Source organism: Panulirus ornatus, chromosome 43, assembly GCF_036320965.1.
Source record: "Panulirus ornatus isolate Po-2019 chromosome 43, ASM3632096v1, whole genome shotgun sequence".
NCBI classification, from domain to species: domain Eukaryota; kingdom Metazoa; phylum Arthropoda; class Malacostraca; order Decapoda; family Palinuridae; genus Panulirus; species Panulirus ornatus.
This window is the reverse complement of record NC_092266.1, coordinates 28,684,666-28,705,740: the sequence shown is the minus strand read 5'-3', so window position 1 is coordinate 28,705,740 and position 21,075 is coordinate 28,684,666. Positions and strand designations below refer to the sequence as shown.

Below are 21,075 nucleotides of genomic sequence, written 5' to 3'. Positions count from 1 at the left end.
TGATAATGGTTCTTTTCTTGCCCACATTCATACTGCAACCCACTTGGTGGTTTACCACACATTTTCAAACTCCTCTATATCTTGCAGAAATTTCTTGTATTTTGCCATTTAGTGTTCCCATTTTGGGTCTTCATTTTTTGTTCTGTTTCTCATTAGTGAATTGATAAGCACTAGTGTTTGGTCTTCATCATGTAAAAGTATGAAAATTATTAGTAACCAAAATATATGTGGAGGATTTTGCATGCACTGCCCTACTTTAAATGCATGATGCATTTGAGATCTCACAAGAAACCCTAGTAACCACCTAGATTAAAATCCTATACCTACCGGTATGTCATGTCCAACATGCAGTATAAGTACAATATCATTATCTTTTATCTAATGTCATACTACCTCTATGTAGGTTGTAACTTACACCAAAGTTTAAAGAAGTATGAGAGTTATTATAAAACTTGCTTAAAGTAAATAACAATATGATATAGATACTTGTCCAACTCCTTCTGTGTTCTGAAAAGTAACTGATAGAGGAGGAACATTTCTATGGATGTTTGATAATACAGAACCCCCTAAAAGGAACAATGAGATGCCTAATGGTGACATGCATTATAGGAATGTCCAAAGTAAGCCACCAGTAGCTGATGGTATAATAATCAATCTTTTGTACTATACAGCACATAAAGTATAGTTTTCCTCACTTCTTAGCTTATGGGTGTGTATTCTTGAACCTGATGAACATAGATATAATGAAGTAACAGATGTATCTTTTGTCATTTGTAGAAATCAAGTGTCCTGACTTCTGTTGCTCACTGTCCCTGCCTTGTTACTGTGCCTCTGCCTCTATACAGAATGTCATAACTAGACCTTGGTATAAAAAACCTGAGGCTGCACTAAAAATTTAGATTTTGTGTTCAGATGGATTGTAGTTTAGAATTCCTAACACAGCTATCTAACCCTTGAATTGGGCACAGCTTTTTGTAATTATCTTGATATGTACTAGTTATGCAGGTATTGACTTTATATCTTATGGATTTATGAGACACGTGCACACATAAGTTCAAGAGATGGGGTCCCATGAGTTTAGATTTCTTATCCGTACTGTATAAATAGGTACAGTAATTATGAATGTGTTGGAAATGAAATGTTTGAGGAAAGCATGTGGTGTGAAGAGGGTTAATAAAATAAGAAATGATAGGTTAAGACAGTGGTGTGGCACTAGTTGGTAGACAGCCACCAACCAGGGAGGTATATTACTGGTGCTTCCCACCTGGGTATCAGGAGGGTTAGTTATGGCTGCACAGTGAGCCAGCACTTCATCTAATATCAAGTTGTACTTCTCTGATCCAGGTCGTTTTCTTTTCTTTCTGCTTCCACCACATGTGGACTGCCGGCATTTTGTCCACAAACATACAATCTCTCCTTGTCACGCACAACACTTGATATCACGTAACCCACCCAACTCATTCTTTGTAACTCAAGATTATCCTGCAGTAAAAGCTTTGCATTAGCCCTGCCTTTGGCAAAATGGTAAAAGAGATAGATAGAAGCAGTAGGCAGGAGCACTGGGTTGAAACATTAAAATGTTTTAGGTAAGAACTTTAGGTAGAAGTGGTATGCAGGAACATTTGGTAGTCACATTAGGTAAAAGGAAATGGTAAGAGCATTAGGTAGAAGCCCTGGAAACACTGATATAGGGTTGTTCTCTGCCAGTGGCTTGATATGGATGAGGCTGAGAAGCAGAACTGGATATATATAGATACTGGTATTAAGAGGAGCATATATGAAAAAGCTGTAGAGGCTGTGCTGAAAGGTTTAAAATATGGGAGAGGTTGACGTAAAGGGTATATATGTCAGAAGGGAAAGGAATAAGAAAAAGAAGAAAACCAAGGATGTGTGATAACTTTCCCCTGTGCACCTTCCTCACTTGCATGTTAGCTCACCTCTCTTTTATCGCCTGTAGTCATGTTATGTTCTATTCCTTATCTGCAGTCTTTTCTATTATGTACTTTTTCATCAGTGCACAACTATCCTGAATTATTTTTCCCTTTTTAAGTCCTATTTTGCTCCATTTGTTTCCTTGACTGTCCTGTCTCTGCATGCATAATCTCTTTTGTGGTTTTATTCAATATTTCAATCTGTCCATCTGCTACAAAATTCCTAGACTTCTACTCCCCTCCATTTACCTCTGTTTTGCAGCTTTCCTCCTTGGCTCCAGAATTAGCTCCTAGTTCTAGCCTCTCCTCTCCTTCATTGTTCATTGAATACTGGTCAGATTGCTTTTTTGCTCCATCATATGCCTACCCAAGGAGCCCCCCTTCATTATTGCAGTCATGCTGAATCATGGTGATACTCAGGTTATCCATTTTCTTTAATGATCCTTAGCATTAAACATGGGTTTTAAAAATATACTCTTGATTTTTTTCACCTTGCCCTGGCAACTTCAGTATCATATAAACAAAAAATCCTTGCTTTTAGATCCCCCCTGAACATACTGGTGTCACCAGTCATCATAATCTCATTCTTCATATTCACACCTTCAGTATCCTTATTCAGCAATAGCCCTCTGTTTTTCCTTTCACCATCCATGATATTTAGTGCTGAATGTAGAAAAGCATAGTATGATGTGTGTAATGACCTATTTGTACTTACTTTTTGTACTGTAGAGAGAAGGAGTACACTCAGGGGCTCTATCTCTTTAAAATCTCTACAATCATCATACAACTTTGTTATTTTTTTGTATGCTGTTTGCATTGACCATGTCCTAAGTCATTTTCTCTCTCCACTCTTACATTATAAAAGAACTTCTTTATATGATTTTTAACATGTAGCATAATTTCATGTTATGTCCTTTAGTTACCTTATCCCTACATCTCTCGAAGAACTCTTCACTGTCTACATCGTCAGTCTTTTACAAAAATATAAAGGTTGAGATCAGATGACCTCAAACTCGTGTGTGTGTGTGTGTGTGTGCGTGTTTAACATATTCATACAATACAGAGAGAAGGTTCTGCATTCATTGGACCCCATTTCATGAACCTCCTGTGACATTATGTAGACTTCTAAGCCTTTGTATACCATCAGCTTTCACCTTTTCCTTGCTTAGTCTTTTCCAGACATCCATCATCCTTATGCTTAACCAGTATTTTTCACATCTTTCTAACCAACTTTATATCCAACTTTTTTTTGTGGGCTCTTGGTACTCTGGTACCTCATCTCTTGAAGAACTTTTCACTGTCTACATTGCCCAACTGATTTAGAAACTTAAAGGTTATTGTCAGATCTTCCTTCCTCTGTGGTTTATGTATGTATGTGATAACTATTTGTGCATTTTCTCATGTAAATATCCACGTGCATAATACAGGGGAGGAGTTTTATTTTATACTCTTGGGGCTCTAATTCTTAAACTTTTTTATCTGTCATATAACTTTAATATTAGACATTTTAACACTTTTAGTATACATTTTTTCCTCACACAACTTATCCAATCCATTAAAAAGACCTTACCCACCTGAAAGTCAAAAGAACAACTACAGTGAAAAAATTGGTAACACTCTCTAAGAAAAAGTATTTTATGCCAGCATTAAAATAATTATCCCCAGCCATTTAAACACAGTACTGCAGAAAATGAAACCTTGGTGCACTGCTAAGGTGTTTAAATCTTAAAATGCTGCCACTGTTTAATCCAAGTACATATGCTAAATAACCCTAGCATATGATCCTTTGTCTAACGTAAGTCTTCATGCTTGGAAAATGAATCTTCCTTTAACTGTATATTCAAAATCACTCATCATGGTCTTCTGACGTGTGAATATGATAGTTGGCTGTTACCATCATCTGAACCACATATAATCTTGTATGTTTGTTTATACTGTACAGTTAGTAAGAGGCCCTAGGTGGGCTCATATTGTGCAGCAACTTCCCTCCATGGCTTTCTCTGGGTAACTTAGCCATACTGATATTTCTGCATGTTCTTTAGAGTTGGATGTGACAGCTGGCTTCTATACATGCCTCTAGTCAGTATAGGAATCATGGGATCCTTCAAACGCTATCAAGAAAATTGGGCTTGCAACAGTTATGAGGTTCATACCAGACACCTGAATATATTGCAGGATTTATTTTTTAAGGTACATACAAATACATAAGGCCCCGAACTAACCAATAAGTATGATTCCAAATTCTCATCATACATTTTGATGGAATAAGCATTAAAATTGAAGACCTTAATGGAGATTGGTGTCATTTATGTGTGACTGGGAAACCTTTTAGATAGGTTTCAGTATACAATCTACCATTGGCTGATTTTGGATGGCAGACATTTAGCTACAAAAAGGAATGACATGAGTGAAGGAGGTTAGCATGATGAGGTATTAGGATTTTGTTAGTCTACAATCACTTCAATTTCAATAGATAGCTGGGTTTGCATGTATGGAATCTATATTTTTATGCTCCTCAGATAAGTCTAGAATCAGTCCTGAAATTCAGTCAAACCATTCAGCCTATAAAATAGTGCCACAAAAGAAACAAGGCAGATGTGAGAGCCTCAGTAATCCTCCACTTACACTCTCCCTCCTTCCTTCCTGTTTCTTACCAAAACCTGACAAAGGAGTCACAGTGTGCTGCATGTCCTTTCTCAGGTACCTAAGACTCAGTCACATTTTCATCCTGTTCCTCAGGAAGTTGTAAGAAACTGTTTATTTTCATTTCTTGATTAGATGAATGAGTCAGTAGAGGTTGCAGGAATACATGGGTAAAGGCTTGAAGGTAGCATACATGATTTTTGACAAATTTGGATTGAAGACATTCATCATGAATTGATAAGTGAGTGTGACAATCAGATAAGTGAACACAAGGCCACAATTTTGGTACCTCAGCTGACTAAATATCAGATGGTCAGTGGTTCAGATAAATGAGGCTTTCCTGTATAAAAAATCAAGTAAATCCGAATACAATAATGAGATAAAAGTTTTCTTACTCTTACTCACCATTATTGAAAGTTTCTTGTGCTGAGGGACAATGGACTGCAATGTTTTGTAGCAGAATTAGTTAGATGGTGATGGGTATAATGTACTTGGTATAAGTGGCAGTTATCTGAATAAATTGGGATCTTTATGATCGTGCATTTGGATAAACAAAGTTATGGTGTACATATATATACATATACTGTATGTATATATATATACTTTTTTAAGTACATAGTAGCCTTATATTATGTTAGTAGAGTGGAAATTAGCCCGTACTTTTTTATGTGTAGCAAAGTCTACGTACATCATATATCTCAGCAGGCTGTTTTGAACCAAGATTCTGTATTCACATCGGTAACAAGGTTTGTACAGAGTGAAGTTAGCTTGCAGGCCTTTTGAGTATCACTGCTTGAGTTTGTGTTGTGGATGAGTTTTGTATGCTTGTTGTCTGGGAAAGTGGCCCTGAATGATTTTGTTTGGAAAGAAGACTGCACAATGCCTATTGTAGTAGTTTGTATTACATAATGTTCCAGTACTTAGGGATCTTAGTCTAATTTGATATGATAATGATCCTTAATAGGCAGCCTCAGTACAGTAGTACAGTAGAGATACTTAGAAAAAGTTGGTCTATAGTTAGTTCTTGATATATTTTTCTTACACACAAAGATACCCTTATGAGGCTGGTGTCACATGAAGGTAATCCTTTTAGTAATTCATTAGTAGGAAAGTCAGAACTTTTCTGCACTGGTCTACTTTACCAGCAACCAGTGTACCTAAGCCTGAGCCTGTCTTTCACATATCAGCCTTCTTCCATGTGACTTCTATAGGTATGAAGTCCAGTGTGGTATATGAATTCAAAATTGATTTTACTTTCTCGACTGTGCTATATATTGTTCACAGGTACATACAGTTATGTATGGAAATGTTGGCATATGAAAAATGGTTTTAATTCTTGATTGGTCAGATTAAGTGGGAAAAATACCTATGTGTGAAGGAATGATAATTTTGATATGACCATTAATAATAAAAATGGTATGGTCTGTGTTCCCATCAATAGTTTAATCATGCAGTGCTATTTTTAGTGACAATAAATGAGAGACTTTTGTCTTAGCTATGCATATATCTGTGGTCATCTAATGTGGGATGGGTTTTTCAGAATTGGATTTTACATGGTTAAGAATATGAATTTTTCAATTTCTAGTCACATTCAGGTGTCCATTTGTCTTACTATGATAAGTCAGCATGTTCTGCCTACCATGTATTTCCCATATAGCATATATTTATATGGGAGTGGTCATTTCTGTAAACCTTCCACTAGAGCAATGCATGTCACAGTCATGGTGCTGACTCCTCCAGAGGTTTGCTTATTTCATTTGTCATGTCTAGATTGTACTTATCCCTTTGAATTGTGTGTGTATTTCCCTCACTTTATAAAACATTCTCTAGCTTCTTTGGCTAAGCCCACTATCACTAGTTACTGCCTGAGGAATGTTTTGTATCTCCTCAAGCCTTGTCTACCTCCTGCTTTCAACCAGTTAGAGCATTTCATAATAGTTTGTGGACGGTGCCAAAGGCTCTACTGAATGTAAAATGAAGAATACTGTCCAGGTATTTGAAAACAAAGGCTGCACAAATATGGACATCATAGAATGATATGTCATTTTTTGTGCCATTCTAATGCATTCCAAATATTCAATGCAATAGCCCTTCTGTGGCATGATAATAATGGTAATAATATTATCAATAATTCTGTAAGTAATATTAATATTTCATTATTCAGTAAATGCAAGTCCAATTTGCACATGTCTGAAAGGACAAGAATATATAGATTAATTCTAGGCCATTTTGATGTTACTTTCCTATTCGTGTCCGTCCCATTTAGTATCATGCAAATTTTGACTAGGAAATATGCATTGCAGTGAAGATGTACCAAGCTGTAAGACTACAGTAAGTACCTGTAGATCATATTCATATTAAGTAGAATACCAGTATATAAATGGTAGTTCCACTCTATACCATGTTAACTTTCTGTATAATGATGATTACATGAATAACTAAAGAATAGGAATAACTTAATTTTTCTTAAAAATGCTGGTATTTCTGTTAGCAGTGCACTTCATCATGTTGCAAAGGAGCCTTTATTGTTCTAAATAATGTTTGATGCACATTCTTCTTTATGTCTTAGGAATTTTACCTAATAACTACTTCTGGAAATTGTGGTAATTATCATGCTCAGTGGAAGGCAAAATTGAAAAGAATATTTTTATCAACACTTGCATTTGATGTTAAAACTAGCTACTGATGATACAAAAGATGCAGTATGATACAATTCTAAATTCTCTAAGTGTATTTTTCCTGTAACTTTAACCACTTGGGGATCATATATCAGTAACTTCATTAAAAGAGCCTGTAATCTAAGAAAAATTAAAAAAGTCTTTAAATATGTTACAGTAACAGTATCTATTTGTATCATCTTCCACCATATATTCTATATTATTCCATTTTTATCATAGATATTAACCACTAAGAACAAATGCAATGTTCAGTGGATAGGCATGCTTAATGGTATTTCCATATACAGTAATTATATTTTGAACAGTAAGCATTGCATTAGATATCATAAAGAGTACTTTAATAAGCTGGAACTTTGCAACACAGATGACATGAAAATCTAATCAAGCATTCTCATCCAGATTGTTACGGTGTTGATGGAACAGAAATGTAAACAGATATGTCAATGGCTGTTATGGATACTTAGGAAACAAAACCCCCCTCATTGTAATGCTGGAGAAAATGTATTTTTTCAAATCATTGGAAGGTGGCTAATTCTCATGGTAGTAAGAGCATACAGTCCATACTTCATTAAAAGGGAAGTATCAGAGAACAGATTACAGAATTAAAACAGCTACTAGTCTTTTATCTTATTGCATTGAAGAGTACATGAAAAGGTTATATGACGGAGGTAGGGAGTTAATATTAGTACTAGTCTGGGCATTTCAGTCTAACTGTAAAGCAAAAATGAGTACTGCTTACAAAAAAGTATAAGATTAGTATAGAAAATACACTTTCTACATAGAAAATCAGCTGCACTGGAGATTCATTGTGTATATTGGAAGTACCATTGAAATTTAATGATAAAACTACAGATCAAAGCATAAAGTGTATGAAAACATGAACACAATGAAAACAAAAAGAAATGAACACAGTGTTCATATAAAAGTGCATCACATATTCTTAACGGGTATCATGCACACAGGTATTGTTATAATGAAATATGTTACACAAATGAAAAGATGCAAAATATACTTAACTGTTGGAAACAAAGCATTATTAAGTATTAGCAATATTTAAAGAAATAAAAGATATATTAAAATTATCATGATAGATGTAATGTAAACAACTTAGATGTAACAACACAAATATGTTTTTTAACTTGATAAAGTAATGCATATTAATACCAGATAAACTCTTCGTATAATGAGTTCAAAGGAAAAGTAGTGCCATGACATGATAAACATTTCAAAATTAGCAACAAATTAGTATCTGCTGAAGCAGATCACAGTATCAAGATACGAAGCACGTAGTCAGAGAAACTAGATGTATTACTTTGGTTAGTCACCATCATCACTGGAATACATATCAGAAACTAAAAGTTCTCTTGAAAAATACAATTTCTTGTTATGACTTCCTTAGTCTCATTCAAATTTTTCATTATGTTCAGATTCACAACACTAACACACATTTTCATGCTTCAGTAGTGCCTTACACTTTTACACCGTGACCCCACATTCAGACTGAGATCCCATACATTTGCACTACTGCTTTAGATAATCTCACTATAGCCCCATACATTAACTTAGAACCCAGTAGATTTACACTGCAGCTCCACACATTCATACTGGTGTACTGTTCTACATGTTCACAGTTTAACCCACACATTTACATTATGGCTTCACATGTTCACACAGTGACTCCACTTATTCACACTACACCATGCTCATCCGAGGAGGCACAGAAAACTGCTGAAAAAGTTCATAGGATTGCAACAAGACTGATGTCAATCCTGAAGGGAATGAGCTATGAAAAGAAAAGGAAAGTGCTCAATCTGCTTACTCTTTAACCCATAAAACAAAGCAAAATAAAAGGGGCATGATTGGAAATTAGGCAGGAATAATATTCAGAGATATATGAGGTGATATTTCTTCAGCTACATGGGCAACATGATCATGGAGAGTGGGACAAAATAAAGAAGAGGAAGTAAATGCTAATAGGATTGAAAAAATTCAAATGTGTATGTAAAAATGCAAGGATAAGTAGCGAGTGCCCTATGAGTGCAATGGTACCTTCCCATATTTACAAATTGGTAATACCATATTCACCCAATGGTCACACATGAATATTGCAACTTCTTACATTCACACTCTGGTCTTAAACATGTTAGTGTACACTAGGGCCACACATTTACATAATAGCCTTATACAGTCATCCTGTGGCCTCTCTACTTTCACATGGCCACAAACAATCACACTATGGCTCTATATATTTTAAACTCATTTGTATCCTAAACACATTGCTTTATGTCATTGTAAGTTTCTTGTCTCCTACTTATATATGTTTCTGTGCAGTGTACAAGTTGTTCAATTTATTAACACATTAATTTATTCTTTCCATACATGCACATGTTTCTTATAGTGCAACCAATAAACTGCTTCATTTATGTGCTTGTAAGGCTCATGTAGAGTCTTCTACAAATGTTTCAGGCAATACTGTTGGGCCACCTATAGCATTTGTGTGTTGGTGACAGCAATGCCACAGGAGTACATGAGTACACCACCTTCCAATGAGTTTAGTGAATAATATACATTATATACAGAGTAAGAGACATATGCGACATTGTGTATTATACTAGAAGTATTCATATGCAAAGCTGGTCATATATCAAGTGTGCACTTTTGTCTGTGAAGTACGTTGTTCATATGACAACAGCCTTATCAGTCTAAAATTTTTCATTCAGCATGATACTGAAGAAAAAAGTGTATAATTAAAGAGAAGATTCCATCTGTATCATGATGAGTGGAACAAGCACCAAGTATGATTTTGGTAAGATTTACAAATGGCAGAAAAAGTAAAACCTGAAACTAAGAAGTGAAAGCTATTCAGCAGATTAAAAAAGTTCAGAAGATTAAAAAGACAAATCTTTAATTGAAAAGTATGGAGCAAGCCTTACCTTTGAATTGTTAAAAAAACAGCTCATGCTGACGTAAAAAATTTCATATCTTTTAATGAGAAATTCTCTCAGCAGCTTTATGACATAACACTTGTTCATAAGTGCATGGTAAAGCATGATAATATTGTCAATAAAAAAAACATGAGCCTGTGGGTGAATATAAAAGGTAGAAATGAGATATCACATGATTTGGATAACCAAAATATTGCTTGGCATTAAATTCCTGAATGTTTCAAATTGAGTTGCATACAGATTTTCAGGCTAATTCGGCTACAAATTAGGGTATTGGTATCTAAATAGTGATCTGTAGAGTCACATTACTAGGTGAGGGGTACAAGAGTACTTCACCCATGGAAGATCAGTACTTCCTCTCCTCTCTTCTCAGTCTTTCGATGTTATGAATTAATGAAGTTTATTATTGTTGTAATTGACTTTTGTAATCTACTGACCCCGCTGAGTGGTTCATGCTTGCCTCTGACATTTGATATAGATATTAATGTTGAGACATGTACACCAGTGTTGAGATATGTACACCTGTGTTAAGATGTGTCCACCATTTGTCAATATATGTTATGATTTGCACATGCTCTGTAGTAGTTGCACCTACTGCCAGTTTCATTAACAATTTGATATAACCACTGCTGGAATGGACACATTTAAATTGTCTTTGGGCTAACATCTTGGTTTTCAGGTTTACAGTGTATTCTGGAAATGGTGCAACGGTATATGAACATGTGTGATCAGGTGGTTGTGTATGCTCGAAAATAATGTATACACTCATTTTGCTTGTTGTGTACATATCTACTACATGCTCTCATCTCACGATTGTACAATTTCCTTGTTATTGTGTGTTATCTGTTCTAGATATTTCTTATTTTGAAGCTCTTTGCAATAAATATTCTATCTTTCTGATGTGTGTCTTTGAATTACACATATAGTACTTTTTCAATGTAAATCATGGAAAACTATTAAACATCCCCAAATCACAGACAGACTGGCCAGCCTTCATTCAATACATGGAAAGAAATCTCCAAAACTTCAAAATAGGTAATTTCCTTACATCATGCAGTCTCACACTGCATCAAAATCAACCAAGCCATAAAGAGAAATAGCCAAACTTCTCCCCACAAATTACACACCTCATAAAGCAAAAAAAAAAAAAAACAGACAAAACCACAAACTATCAACAGAAATCAGAGAAAAAATCCAGACTCTAAGTAACACTATCACTACCTTATGGCTGAAAGGCAGACTGAAAACTGTAATTCCTTCCGCAGTAAACTAAACAACAATACCCACAACAACCAACTCTGCCACATACTAAAGAAGATCCACACATACCACATCAATCCAGCCCCCTCTCATGAAGCACTTCTGACCCATTCCAATGACATTTCCTTTCCCAAAGAACACACAGACATACTCATGAGACTCTACTCAAAAATCAGGCACAATCCAACCTCAACCCTAACTAGGAAAGTCATGAAACCTTCACAAAATCCATCTAGAGATAACTGCCCACCCACCCTTCACTCTCACTAATACATGCTATCTATCTTTATCTCTAATGCCAATTCCAATCTTGCATTCTTTCCACATGACCTAACCATCTCAAACTATTATGTTTCACCCAGTCATTTTCTTGTACACCCCCCTCATTTCTTTCTTCATTCCATACAATCATACCACATGCTCCTTTCAAACAGCTTTTTTTTTTTTTTTTTTTGCCATTCTGGATCCTTGACCTCTGACTCATTCGATGTCTGTTTCAGCTGCATGGGTCAGGGTTGGGAGAACTTTTGTCCTTTGTTCCTTTTTTCGTATCCATACTTATACCAATAGCCTTCATTATTCTGTTCACCAATGACACTTATATCCTGATGAATTAACCACATTATAAAATTTCTAATTCATGAAATAATATCTGACAATTAACATGGCTTCTGCAACCAAAGATCTCATCTAACAAACTTACTATAATATTCTCCCGTTGTATTTAACATCTGGAACCCAAAAGTGCCAACTAAAGAAATAGTAAAGCTAGATTTTTATAAGGCATTACTCAAGAGGCTTACCTTTCCCTATGGATAAAACAAAATTTGTAAATTAAGAAAAAACTGTGTGAGTTGTATAGTCAAATATCATGTGTGAGGTGGAGAAAGTTTGTGGATCGAATTCCCGGAACATATATGTATATATATATATATATATATATATATATATATATATATATATATATATGTATATATATATATATATATATATATATATATATGAAAAAGAATATACAGCAACTGAGTCAAGGAGGGGAATGTAAGACCACTGTCTGCTGAAGAACACTAAGAAGCCCATTTTGCTGTTGTTAATGGATAAGGAAATGTTCTATGAGATATTTATGTGTTTGGCCAAAACAATCATACCTCTCAAGTCTGGTCATCCCTCCTGAAGAAGCTCAAAGATGTATGTGGCAGGATCTGGAGGAGAACTACGAAGATGGTAAGTGAATTCTGGCTGGGTATCACTGGGAGGCATAGGGGATCGCTGACCCGAGGTCCAAGGTCCTGTCATAGAGACTTTCATTTTTTTTTTTTCAGCTCTCACTTAATCTTACTTAATAATGTACAAAGTCCTCCAAGGCCTGTCATAGAGACTTCCATTTTTTTTTTCAGCTCTCACTTAATCTTACTTAATAATGTACAGCAAAAATCCTGGTCCTCACTTCATAGTCACATTATACACTACATACATTTTGCTTTGCTCGTTATTGCCCTTATCTGGACACATTGGAGTAAGTTCGCAAAGTCCTCCAAGGCCTGTCATAGAGACTTCCATTTTTTTTTTCAGCTCTCACTTAATCTTACTTAATAATGTACAGCAAAAATCCTGGTCCTCACTTCATAGTCACATTATACACTACACACATTTTGCTTTGCTCGTTATTGCCCTTATCTGGACACATTGGAGTAAGTTCGCGAAGTCCTCCATAGATTCTTGTCATAACCACACATTCCCGGGTGTGTGTGTGCTTGAAGTACCATTAGTGGCACACGTAAGGCCATGTGTAACTACACAATAGTGTAGTAAGCTCTTAGGTGGATGTATGTCTTGTGTGAAGTATGATAAATGATTTCATCCAAAATAGATTCAATTTACAGCCGTATGATTGTAAGAAATACGTAAATTGTTATTAATGAATCAGGTTACTGAATACTGTATATCTCAATTACGATATAGATCAATTAGTGATGTAGTATTTAATTGGATCAATAGATATATTAAGATTCACTGCGTTTTGGGTTTTTCAGTTCATTGAAGTTCTTCTAGGTTGTATGATTCAAACTGTCACTTTTCTATAACCCAGAGCTTGACACCAACAAGTGGCATAAGAATTTCACTGCATTGCACTCTCATGTATCAAATGAACAGCAATGCCATGAAATGATGTAAAATTATCGAAAACAAAAGTGGGCATCTGCTAAGACATATTTATAACGAAAACTCATTTGTACAAGCAGACAATTAACTGCAGAACAAGTAAATGACAGAAATAGAGGGCGCAAATTAGAATTAATACGACATCTTCGTGGTGAAAGTAAAACTAATTTCTAAATATATAACCGGCAAATTTCTTTATTACTATCATCACAATAGTTTCTGTGGTTGGTCTTCCAGCTTCCACTTCCTTCTATCATTCTGCAGATTTCGTAAACATGGCTGCTATCCGGCTGTGTTCTCAGGGAAGACAAGGTATTTTTGCGCATGTTAACCCATCTCCTTCATAGATTTTGTTGTTCACTTTAGGAACATATATAGTGGTTCATATGATTTTCATTAGCACTTTAAAGAAGGTTATATAAATGACTGATGAGTCAGGCTACGCAATAGTTGTTACGTAGGACCCATATGTGGGTATATCTAAATTCAATACATGGGCCCTCTTATTTTACGTTTCTAGGATGTTTATGTAAATGGATTTCTCATATATTTGAATCTAGAGATTTATTGGGAGAAAGTTAGATAGGCTGTTATATTGACTTGGGAATGATTTCAGGTTTAATAGATAGTGTTATTCGAGTTTAAGGCCATCACATAACTATGTGGGGGACTAAATGATAGCTTCAGATTATCATTTTGATAATTATTTTTAAATGATAATGATAGTAGGAAGGCTAGAAAAGATATTTGAAATGTAGGATTCAATAATTTAAGAATAGGTGAAACGCATCTTGAATTTAACTGAAAGCCATGAAAATTTCACCAGACTTCCCATAGCAGCTAATAGTTTCCATATTTATGTTTAAGGAATATTTGATTATGGTTTCATATTTATGTTCAGTGGTAGAGTTGGATTTTGTTGCTGCCAGCAATTAATTATGTGAAGTTTAAAGATACCAATTCAGTCACTTAGAATTTTTTTTATTTTGCATTGATTAATATGCGACAGTAGTGGCACGGGTTGTGATAACCAGGGAAACTATTGGGTTAGTATAAAAGTTGTAAAGTGTGTCTTGGGGTTATATACAGTATGACAAATGAAAGGTATTGATGTGATTGTCTGTTATTTCGTTTCTCCGTATCATTGTCGTGCTCATGTCTGCAATTGTTTTGTTTAAAACAATGTTGCTAATGCTGTAGATGTGAATTTTTAGGGATTTGGGTTTGTTATTGAAATACCTATTGTGTATGGACATGTGAAAGAAAAGTGTAATTTATTTTGATGAAACTTCCTGTGAATTATGAAATAAGTTTGTATTTGTGTAATGCACACAAATGCAAACTTTTTTTCATACTTGCTCACCATGTCCCCCATTAGGGAGGTAGTGCTGGGAACTGATGAAGGAAGGCCACATCCGCTCTTATCCATTATCTACTGTCATGTGTAATGCACTGAAACCACAGCTCCCCATCCACAGCCAGGCCACATGGACCTTTCCATGGTCTACCAAGGACGTTCACATTCCTTGGTTCTGTCCATTGACATAAAGCTCAAACTTACAGTGGAAGTTCAAGAGCTAGAGAATGGATGTGAATGACTGCGGCCTTTCTTCGTCTGTTCATGGTGCTAACTTGCAGGAAGTGGTGATAAGGTATGAAAAAAATGTTTTTTTTTATAACGAGGTAATTGTTTTGCAGTCACAAGTACATCGTTACTGAAGTTATGCTTACAAAGTACTGCTGGAACACAAGCACGTTTTTGCTACAAATATGTGTCCCCAGAAGAGCCCAGTATGGAGTGGAAGGACATCACCGACCGTGCAGCTGCCTCTGTGTTTTGGTCAGAACTGATGAGAGGTCAGATTTATTTGTATGTGACATTATTTCAGTTTAGAGTAGATGTGATATTTGCGTAGACTTTGTCACCTCTTTACGTTGTTACCCGGTAGCAGGAACCATTTTGTTTTGTAATGAGTAAGTTAAGAATTCACATTAATGTTTTCATGTACTTTACTCAGTATTCACCAACAGGCATAGGATGCATTATTGCATTTTTAAGTTAGGTAATTCCAGACAATAGATAGAAAAGTGCATTAACTTATTTCGAGTAAGTGATTTCTCACTTCGTCAGAAAGATAGCCAATGTATGATTTTCAAATTGCTCTTATTAATGCTTCACTGAGTAGATTAAGGATAAACCCAACATTACGCATGCTTATCACTCCATTTAAGTTTTTCTTTTGTTATCAAATGTGTTCTCCTCCCCCAGTGAAAATTTTAATCTGTGGTATTTGATTAGGATCACATCAGTTCATTTATTTTTCAATGAGTAGTATGAAAAAGATATGTGAAAAACTAGTTATAATTCAAAAAAGTTAAGAAAGGCTTATCCTAATGAGAAGATGTGTATTCTTCAGTTTACAATTGCATTATCCTTCTCAGTGTATATGAAAAACAAAGAAAAATCAATATGGCATTTGCATATGCTGATGTTCTCAGAGCTTTTGGAATTAAAAAGGTTTAAAGCTTTTGGTAAAAAATTTGGTTGTACATTATCCAGCATCTCAACAAATTATTTTTCCCTTTTCTGTGAGAACCATATTTATCCTATACCTTTCAAAAATTGTTTCACGGACTATAAGTTATCTCAATATTCAAGAGACCTTGAAACACCTACCATGCTTCCATATGTAGTGCCATGAATGAGCAGTTTCACACAGTTGCTGACTTGCCTTGTGTTGTGTCATTAAATCTATACTTTCAAGTTTTCTCCATTCAGACTTGCACTCCAACAAACCTACATCTTGCCGCTGCTAAACTTAATACCTTACTTTTATTCACATGAAATTATTGGCTCCCTTTCTTTTACTCACTCATCCAAACTCTAAAACTGTCTTATGTATTCTCACTTGAATCTGCCCCAGAGTTATGTCATTAGCAAACAGCAACCTACATGTCTCTCAGGCCTCCCCACCTGACATATGGCAGATTTGCTTCTCTCATTCATCTTCCATGCCACCCCTTCCCTAAACAGTTTAAACAACCATGGTGACATCACACATCCCAGCTACAGAGCCACCATCACCCTCTATTCCTACTCAAACACATGCCTTACTATCTTCATAAAAACTCACCATTTCCAATAGCTTTACTCACACACCATTTATTTGACAAAGCATCTCTATCAACACTGCATGTTGTCTCTTATGTGAAACTTTCAAGACTTCCAGCATATTTTTCACTTAAGCTTAACTTGTGTTATTAAGAAGAAATGCTGTGTAATCTTTAAGCTAATAAAGATATATACTGGCTTATTTTACAGGTGCTGCTGTAACTCTGGGTCATATATTTAAGGAGCCAGCAACCATCAACTATCCCTTTGAAAAGGGACCTCTTAGCCCAAGGTTTGTTGGAAGACTTTCGGCCAAAAGTTGTTTCAGAAATGAATGAAAGGGATAAACGATTACTAGTCTATGATGTAAAGGAAGCATATGAAATGGATAGAGATAGACTACAGAATGTATTAAGAATATGTAGGTAGCATTGAAAGAGGTTATTATCAGTAGTTGCAAATTTCATAAAGTTGAGCATGCATGAGAAGGAATATTGGACCGAGTAACCAAAGTTAAGGAATGGTAAACCTAGGATACGTCATGTTATTAAAATTGTTTAGTTTTTGTGCTTGGGCACTACACATGGTGTATAAAGGATATAATATCATCACCATTTTGTGTCCTCATTTGTAGGTGTCCATCTGTGGACATTCTTGTTAGCATGATAATTCAAGAACAGTACAATAATATAAGCTTAACAGTGTAGGTATCTGTTGTGCAATTAACTGATTAGGTTTTAGGTTACCTCTTTTTTCATGCATATTGCCTTTCCTGCTTTGTTAAGATATCATTTAGAATACACAAAGAATGGCCTCACTGATGCATGTCAGATATGTAGCTCTCAAGTACAATTCACAAAAACCAGACTGCACAGCCATGCCCCACTGACCGTTCCAATGTTTATCCTTGCCTCTTCGTCTGTCCTGGTTCAGCCATCTGTGTCCTCATGTTGTGGTAAAAGTTTTGAAAGACCATTATGCATGCAAGACAAATTGTATAATTAAATTGGGAGAAAAATATTAAAAGGACAGCTTTTTGATGAAATAATTGGTACAAGAATGAATTTTAAAATATCACTTACGAGATAGGGACAAAAAATGACTATGGATTAATTCAAGTTGCAGGCATTTTGCCTTCACCTGAGGCAACATGCACCTTGTTGTGGGGGTATATTTAAAGAACCATTATATGCTTCCATAATCCCATAGGCTGAAAGAAAGGGTGGGTATGCCTAACTCCTTTGATGTAGATTTTCCACTTGCCTCTTAGATATGTGGCTGACTGACTTTGGAAAGCATTTTATTGGATATTCATAAATTATTTTTAGGTTGTAACCTTTTTTAGATAAAGTATTGCATTACAACAGAAGTTTAAAATTGATATTTTTTTTTGTATCCATCAGGTTTCGGGGAGAGCATGCCTTACGTCGCTACCCATCTGGTGAAGAGCGCTGTATAGCGTGCAAATTATGTGAAGCCATCTGTCCAGCTCAGGTGAGTGTGCAACCTTAAACAGGGATATATGGACTCGCATTTATTTGAGGAGACTGAAAGCATATTTCATCTATAGGATGAAGTATGTATATTCTTCAAAATTGTGAAATTCCAGAATTGTCGTAATAATGTAGTTGTGTGCCAGCAGACTGAATAAGCTACGTATGGAGGCATTATTGAGAAAGTTTTTTTTTGTAGGCTATAACTATTGAAGCCGAAGAACGTGCTGATGGTGCCAGACGTACAACAAGATATGATATTGATATGACGAAGTGTATCTACTGTGGCTTTTGTCAGGAGGCTTGTCCAGTCGATGCTATTGTAGAGGTAAGATGAAATAATACTGGTATCGTGTTTCTGAAATACTATGAAGGAATTCTAATTATCATCTTACAACATATTGATCTGATATTTATGAATCACACCTTGCAAATATTGTATTCATTTATTCAGTCTTTGGTTTTGCTTTACCTGAAAAGTGTTTCAATAGATGCAGTTAACATACCTGAGTATGAGGCTTGGAACTCAAACCTAATATTTCAGATTTATTGTTGCATGTTGGTGTTAGGGTATCTGAATGCAAGAGTTGGGTGATGTGGCAGTGTGAATGATTGGAAACTGTGCAAGAGGAAGCAGCAGGAGGTCAAAAAAGAGGTACACAAGCTGAAAAAGAGGACAAATGAGAGACAGGGTGAGTAAATATTGATGAACTTCAGGGAGAATATGATGATATATTGGAAGGAGATGAATTGTGTTAGGAACCAAGAAAACGCATTTGAGCAACAGTAAGGAGAGCAGGTAGGAAAGCAGTAACAAGCAAAGAAGAGGTGGAAAAGAAAAAAATATTTTGAAGGAACATTGAATATGTTAGACAATGGGGTAGCAGATGGGGGTGTGTTTAGGATAAGGTAGCATGTGGAGTAAAAGAGCCCTACCAAATGTTTAGGTGAAAGAAGAGACTGTGAAAGTCTTGTACAAGATTTTGGTGAAGCTGCAGGAATTAGGGTGATTGTAGTCGAGTTTGAGAAAGGGATTGACAAGTGTTAATTGGTTTGTCAAGCTTGCCCATGTTTGTATGGCCCAAGGTGAGGCGCCTGAGAACTAGCAGAATGCATGTAGTGACATAAAGGAAAGGGTAACAAAAGTTGGATGATGGGATTAAAGAGGTAGAAGTCTATTTAATATAAAAACTAGTAAGAGTGGTGATCAAGTGGGTGTTGGCATGCCCAAAGTAACTAATTAGGGACGAGCAGTATGGCTTTTGGAGAGTTTTAAGAATGTGTTGACCAAGTATTTTGTTTTGAAAATTTGTGTGAGAAATGGCAATTTCTTCCTTAGCTAATTAGCTTAGTATGTAAGAGAGAACTTCTCATTGTGGAATAGCTTTTTCTTCTTGATCTCTTCATGTTTATTCATGAAATTATGGCGATTGATTCATAAAAAAAATAGCAACAAATGATAAGTTATTGTGAAGTGTCTAGATATATTTTTGTTTCTAAGGCATAAAAACCTACGTTGTGTGTGGCTTATTTTAATGGCATTGTGATGAAAAGTTTATCAAATTACTTATGTGTGAGGAAGTCTTACTGGGTTGATATCCTTCCACTGGGTATCTAAAATGGTCAGGCTTTCCCACCTAACTCAGAATAACACTTATTAGTATAGTACATTAGAAATAGAATAATGCTTATTAGTACAGTACATTAAAAGTCCAGACACTGGAAATCTGGACTTAAGAAATTCAGAAAATTTTGCTAATGATTTTTATTCCTGTTAAGCTTACAAGCATTGTGACATTATTGAAGATACCTAGCTTGAGAAAGCATGAGAATTATGCTATCGTACTATGTGATAACATGGACCAGACATGCTCAATGCACAGCAGATAGACTTTTTGAATATACTTGGAAATCCAGAGAAGGAAAGAATCCAACTGTACCAGGTTCCAAGCTGTCTGGATCGTTGATAATGCACCTGTATACCTAATTCATTTGCTCATTATAATCAGATGTTTCGTATGTTTGTTTACTTTCAGGGTCCAAATTTTGAATTCTCCACTGAAACCCACGAGGAATTGTTGTACAACAAGGAGAAGTTGCTAAGCAATGGTGACAAATGGGAACCAGAAATAGCTGCAAACATCCAAGCTGATCACTTGTACCGATAACTTTGATATTATTTTCATTAATCTTGTCATTTTCAAGGAACATATTTAATAATTAATAATGAATATTGTATTAGTTACTGGCATCAGAGATATAAATAGATAGATACAACCTCACTTGCTAAGAATTAATGTATACCAACTACATAAAGGGTGGAGGTAGAGATGTATAAATCTAGAGAGGAAGTGGAGGTTGGTGAGATATCCTTTGAAATGTACAGGTTTATTGGACAAAAATTCATTATGAAAAAAACTTTCGAGAACTTAATTTTTTTTGATTTGATAATTTTTTTCAGATACAGTATATATGATCCAGTGGAAATATAAATTGCCATTTCAGCTCTTCACTAATTAAGAGTGATTGTTGTTGGCACTTTCTAGCATTGTCGAAATAACTACTGTGTATGTTTCTTATATTCAAGATGTATAATTATTTATTGTAAATACAAATGATAATACAGTGTAGTTTTAACAACCTTTTACACTTTTACTCTATACTTGTAATTGTTATTGGTTGGGATGAACAAATAGATGTCTAAATGATGTACAAGTATGCTGACGCTTCTCTTCACCATTGACTTTTGATAACGGTTGTAAAATGAAGAGCCAGCACTAAAGTTTTGAGTGATTAGTATATCAATTAATTTAGGGGGTTCATTTTGAAAATGAGAATATGAAAAAAATG

The 21,075-nt window shown here is 35.3% G+C and overlaps 2 protein-coding genes across 3 annotated transcripts in view; one reads left to right on the top strand and one right to left on the bottom strand.

Moving 5' to 3' along the window:
• The window catches only part of LOC139762465 (coiled-coil domain-containing protein 130 homolog), a 143,352-nt gene extending 130,111 nt beyond the window's left edge, over window positions 1-13,241 (bottom strand). The window contains exon 1 of one of the 2 annotated variants that reach the window (XM_071687377.1): window positions 12,606-13,241. The gene's annotated coding sequence lies outside the window, so the exon portion shown is untranslated. The remainder of the gene's footprint in view (window positions 1-12,605) is intronic. The other variant, XM_071687374.1, reaches the window with a different exon arrangement.
• Window positions 13,242-13,777: 536 nt separating this feature from the next.
• ND-23 (NADH dehydrogenase (ubiquinone) 23 kDa subunit) lies at window positions 13,778-20,850 on the top strand. Its single transcript, XM_071687381.1, has 6 exons — window positions 13,778-13,932; window positions 15,319-15,477; window positions 16,943-17,024; window positions 18,136-18,226; window positions 18,425-18,553; window positions 20,262-20,850. The coding sequence occupies exons 1-6, from the start codon at window positions 13,896-13,898 to the stop codon at window positions 20,391-20,393; spliced, it is 630 nt and encodes a 209-aa protein (XP_071543482.1). The 5' UTR covers window positions 13,778-13,895; the 3' UTR covers window positions 20,394-20,850.
• Window positions 20,851-21,075: the final 225 nt, after the last annotated feature.